The sequence below is a fragment of the Rhinopithecus roxellana genome, chromosome 7 (assembly GCF_007565055.1).
Source record: "Rhinopithecus roxellana isolate Shanxi Qingling chromosome 7, ASM756505v1, whole genome shotgun sequence".
NCBI classification, from domain to species: Eukaryota; Metazoa; Chordata; class Mammalia; order Primates; family Cercopithecidae; genus Rhinopithecus; species Rhinopithecus roxellana.
In genome coordinates, this window is record NC_044555.1 from 62,831,645 (window position 1) to 62,837,710 (window position 6,066).

The window sequence follows — 6,066 nt, forward strand, 5'->3', positions numbered from 1 at the left end:
AAGGCTGAAGTGGAGTTACACCCTATGCAAATGAAGACTCGGCCTGTGACCAGTCACAGGCTCAAGTGAAAGCTCCTTGTCTCTAGACCCTATTCTCCTGCTTCAGTTCCATTCAAGTGTCCTGAATCCAAACCATAACCATTTCCAAATAATTCCATCTAAATTATGAGAATTTTCTTTATGTAACCTGTGTGCCACCTTGCAAAGTATAGTGCCCATAATTAATTGAAACAGCATGCCACCAACCTTTGGTCTTCTCCATCCCCCAGCCATATCATCTTCAACTGGTAGTAAATTGAATTGATGCTTATCATGCCCAGCATAATATTGTTTCCCAGTAACTTGTCCATCTTCTACTGACAGTTTTCAAGATAATACCTTACTTTTTGACAAAATAATACAAAACGTATCTTTTAAGATACTTTAAAACGTATCTTTTAAGATACTTTTTAAAGAGCTGGAATCTCCCTATGTTTCCCAGATTTGTCTCTAACTCCTGGGTTCAAGGGACCCTCACACCTCAGCCTCTGAAGTAGCTGAGGGTACAGGTTTGTGCTACCACACCTCCGCATTATGTATCAATTTAAAAATGATCTTTTCTGCTTTTTCGTAGCTTAGATATACATGTTACTACCTTAGAGACAAAGAAATTGACCCAAAGATGTTAAGTGACTTGTAAGTCCGGCCATTTTCCCTAGAGTATCACTTTTGATAAGGAATCTTAAAATGTTGGACTACACTTGCTTGGATTTTCCAACTTGGGGGTATTTCTGCCTTCTACTCTCAACAAGGCAACTTTTGGAGTTAGGATTGGTTTTTAGTCGCTCGTCTCCTAAGGTCCTTCCTCCCCTTTAATGGCATTCTCTTTCAAGGATAGGGAGAAGCTGTAGGAGAGCTGTATATAAATGCTGCTAGGCCCTCCTCATCAATACAGACTCACTGGGAAAATCATCCACTTCCCAACTTTTTTATGTAGGTTCTGAGCTGATTGATCAGATTGCAAAACATGCCCCACTCTACTATCTTTCCAATTATGAAAGCCTTGAGGTCAGGCCTTGAGTCACTCAAATTCTGTTCGTAAATGGCAGTGAGAACATTCAGAACAAAAAAGCACACATTTTATAAAAGGGAAACAAATATTCTTTGTAAGAATCTTGCACCTACTGCATTTTGTTCTAGCACTCAGCTTACAGGATGAAACGTCTATCTCTTGGGACTCTTCCCTCTGAAATGGTTGTCAGACCTCTCTGGCAGCTCCAGATTGTGTTTATCACTTGTTTAATTTTATCCTGAGCTAAAACATAGAGTTCCTATAATGACTCTTTTCTTCATTCACTCTTTTACATCATGCTTAAGATTGCTATAAAAGTATGATTCAATTTATGATAGTAATTCTTGTTTAGGCACACATGTTTGTGCCACATTATTGCCTGCCACTAATGTTAAATCCTTCTAAAGCACTGCTCTACCAAGTCTTGAAATCATTTGCTTATTCTAAATACCTTATTGTTGATTTGAAAAGAAAAAACTGTTTAAATAGCTTACAGAAACATACTTTGAAATTATTTGTTTGAATGATAATTATTAGAGCTGATTTCACATGAATTTTCTTCTGACCCTCTGGCCTCAAGGACCTATCAGTCTCTTTTCCAAATAAATCTGTCATTGTGTTTATTGTGTTTTTATTTAGATCATTGTGAACTTAGTTGAAAGTATTTAATCTGTAAAATGAGGCAGCTTGCTTTTGACTACACATTGAAAATGGTGGAAGACTGAATTTTAGGAAAGTAGCCAGACTGATTGCAAATTACTTATACATCAAGGCAGATTGCTTATTGGTTTGCTCTGGTGGCAGACCTCTTGGGTTGAAATCCCAGCTCCAATGTTTAGATGTTAAATGACCTTGACTTTATCGTTATGTAACCTCTCTGAGCCTCCATTTCCTCGTCTGCAAAGTGAGGATGATAACAGAGCCTACAGTATTTTATTGTTAAGGATTAAGTTGCTACCTGTAAAATTAAAATCTGGTTTACTCATTCAGTTTTTGCCTAAGCTTTGTTTTTATCCATTAAAAATAAATGCCCGATTATTTTTCTGTAATTTTTTTCCAAAGCGGAAAGAATTAGACTAAAATTTTTTTATTTCCCAGAATGCCAAAAAACAGAGAAATTGAATTATGCAAGCAAGCATGCAAAAAAGATTCATGTAGATCCTTGGGTATTCCAAAGTAATGTGGACAATATAAAAGAGCCACATTTTATTATATTTTTCTAAGATTAGCATCATATAATTATTTAAATCACATATATTTATTGGTATTTTTGGATAAATTGAAATAGAGTAAAAGGAAGTGGTGACCTGAGAGACTGGGAAGAGAGAGGTTAAAGTCTCACCTGCAGATAAAGGAAAATTTACTATGGATCAGATACTTGATAAGTTTATTTTATTTTATTTGGTGCAGTTTGATTCCAAATTTGTAAAAGAGTCTGTTGTTTTTTAGGAGTGCAACTGTGATTGGCAAGTGTACAGGAGAAAGAGATGTAAAGCAATTTTTTAAATGATGTAAACCTAAATGTTAATACTGCTTACATCTTTATGATGGAACTACAAGTGATTTGTTTTCATTTTTGCTGTTTTTGTTTTGTTGAGACAGAGTTTCGCTCTTGTTGCCCAGGCTGGAATGCAATGACGCAATCTCAGCTCACCTGCAACCTCTGCCTCCCAGTTTCAAGCAGTTCTCCTGCCTCAGCCTCCCGAGTAGCTGCAACTACAGGCATGCGCCACCGTGCCCGGCTAATTTTGTATTTTTAGTAGAGACCGGGTTTCTCCATGTTGGTCAGGCTGGTCTTGAACTCTTCACCTCAGGTGATCCACCTGCCTCAGCCTCCCAAAGTGCTGAGATTACAAGCGTGAGCCACCGCACCCAGCCCCATTTTTGCTGTTTTTACATGAGTGAAGTTTTATATAATTAACTTTTCTCAATCCTAAAAGTGACAGTTACATAAAAAGTTAATGATGTGCAATTTTAGGAGCAAATTTATTGTGTAAAAAGTCTTCATATATCTATATTTAATAGTTTTTACCTGTGAATATATTTCCATATTAGTGAAACAAATGAGTCCTTTGACAATTTCAGATATTAGATATTATCCTGAGATGATTGCTGTATCTAGACTCTACTTTTTCTTCTTTGGGCTTTTTAAAATATTGAATCTTGCATATTTTCATCTGGATTTTTAGGTGAAATTCATTGCGAACCTGTACAGCCTTTAGTAAATCATACAATATTTCTTACAACATGTCCAGTTCCTCTTAGAATTATAGAATGTTGGAGTAATAATGTACCTTAGAGATCTCATTCGGGAGTCATTATTATGACCACAGGGTTCTTTAAAAGGTTATATGACTAAGTGAAGTAAAATATATGACTATAAAACAAGCAGCTTTACTGCCCATAGTATTAGTTTGGACCAGATTTGGTGTTTTATCTAAATTCCATGCCCCCATGGGACATCTGAGTTCAGAATTCCAGGTGTAATCCAACTCCATTTGTCCATTCGTGTAGTGAGCTAACTCCTCTCCTCAGCTCTTCTTTTTCCAATTTGCATTCCAAGGGCTCCCTCCCTTGATGCCAGATAATTAAATAATATGAAATGGAAGACATTTCAAATATTATTAGTGACCCGTAATACCTGCGAATAAATATGACTGTGAGAAAAGCACTTTGATAAATGGAGTCAATAGCATTGCAATTGTGGGTGGTCTTTGTATCAAAGTAAGGGATAGGTAATCAGTCATTTTGAAGCAGAGATTCGATTATAATATATAAAATTAATTATAATCACTAATATGTATTGTGTATTTATATGCCAGGGACTTAATTAGATGTGTTATAAATGTTATCTCACTTAATGCACAGGCAACCTATAAGGTAGGTTTGTATTATACCATTTTACAAGTGAGGAAACCGAGGCTTAAAGGAGTAACTTGCCCAGGTTTCATAACTAGTAATTGGGTCAAGTTTCTTTTTTATCTTTTAAATACTTCCCCCTACATTCGGTAAAGTCTTGAACTACTGGATTACTTTTCATTTGGGATTAAGGTACAGGTTTAGAAGTAACCTAATGCAGTTTCTTCACTAGCTTGAGGTCTCTCCTAGGAACAATATGTAATTTTGACCTTCAGTCACCATCTGTGTACTACTAAACTCTGGGGGTGGAGAGGGAGCTGAGGAGGAATGTCTGGTGGCAAGAAACCCCAAACAGAACCATTAGAAAACAAGGTGTTTCTGGAGTGTTTGAGCACTGAAAGACTACAACAGCCTCAACTTGTACATACTGTTAATGATTATAGGGATCATGAGATGAGAATCTTGTAGTTGGATATGGAGAGCGATGATATTTAACATATTTTAACAGTAAATTATTTGGTATAATTAGTAAAGGGGAAAACCCTTATTACTTATTTTTCCCTTTTAAGTGTCATAGCTGAAAATATAAATAACTCCAAGTCTTAAAAAACACTCTTGGATTCTGATTGACCATTTTAGGGAGGATCCAGAATGAGTACAATAATGTATTTGTAATTTCTTGTCACATGGAAAATATAGACTGTAGGTCCTTTGGTTCAGCAAATTTGGTTTTGGGTTTTTGTTCATTATGTTCATTGAACCCAGACATTTATTCATCTGGTATTTTCCATCTTTTATTCATACTGATTTTCTATTTATTTTCTATTGTATTTTCAGAAGGAGTTTTGGAGCACCTACACAAAAGCGCAACAAGGGGAGAGTAACCGAGGAAGTGACTGGTTTCAATTTTACCTTACCTTTCCATTAATCTTTGGCCTCTTCATTATCCTCCTTGTCATTTTCCTAATCTGGAGATGCTTCCTAAGAAACAAAACTCGTAGACAGACAGTGACTGAAGGCCACATTCCTTTCCCTCAGCACCTTAATATTATCACCCCACCCCCCCCACCAGATGAAGTGTTTGACAGCAGTGGATTGTCTCCAGGCTTTCTGGGATACGTAGTTGGGCGCTCAGATTCCGTCTCTACTCGCCTGTCCAATTGTGATCCCCCACCAACCTATGAGGAAGCCACTGGCCAGGTGAACCTGCAGAGAAGTGAAACAGAACCTCATTTAGACCCACCCCCGGAGTATGAGGACATAGTCAACTCCAACTCAGCCAGTGCCATTCCTATGGTGCCTGTGGTCACCACCATCAAATGAAGCTGCAAACTTCTTTTTACTCTAATCATTTTTAAAATACTAATGAAAGAACTTTCTAGCACTTTACCACTACATAAATGTTCATTGACTTATTTTATTGGACTCTTACAGCATACCACTTCATACTTTCTGGTTTTATTTTCTTTAGTTTTGTTTCTTGTTATAGAATCATTATCCATGCTCATTTTTGCTAGGGGAAATATATGAAGAGGGAAAACATACTAATGGGGTCTTTCAGTGATGTGATGAGACATACATGTAAGTGTATATATGTGTGTATAGGCATATATACATGTGTATGTATCAACACAGTATATGTAAAACTGTCTTAAAAATCCATTAACTTCTACCTAAATCACCTGGAAAGAGAGCATTACTCACCAAAATTGCAAAACAAGGGTACCAAGAATTTGTGTAATAGCCAGTGACATGCTGTAGATTTTTGCAAACTGGATGTACTTAGCATGTTTTCTAATTCTGACTGGCTTTTATTAACTTGATAATTCTTCATCTACCTTAAAAAGAAAAAAATTACGGCCGGGCGCGGTGGCTCAAGCCTGTAATCCCAGCACTTTGGGAGGCCGAGACGGGCGGATCACGAGGTCAGGAGATCGAGACCATCCTGGCTAACATGGTGAAACCCCGTCTCTACTAAAAAATACAAAAAACTAGCCGGGCGAGGTGGCGGGCGCCTGTAGTCCCAGCTACTTGGGAGGCTGAGGCAGGAGAATGGCGTAACCCGGGAGGTGGAGCTTGCAGTGAGCTGAGATCCGGCCACTGCACTCCAGCCCGGGCGACAGAGCGAGACTCCGTCTCAAAAAAAAAAAAAAAAA

The 6,066-nt window shown here is 37.5% G+C and overlaps 1 protein-coding gene across 1 annotated transcript in view; it reads left to right on the forward strand.

Moving 5' to 3' along the window:
• The window catches only part of PRRG1 (proline rich and Gla domain 1), a 108,251-nt gene extending 102,403 nt beyond the window's left edge, over nt 1-5,848 (forward strand). The window contains exon 4 of the mRNA XM_030933527.1: nt 4,748-5,848. Coding sequence (XP_030789387.1) covers nt 4,748-5,233 — 486 coding nt within the window. The 3' untranslated portion in view covers nt 5,234-5,848. The remainder of the gene's footprint in view (nt 1-4,747) is intronic.
• The last annotated feature ends 218 nt before the right edge of the window (nt 5,849-6,066 follow it).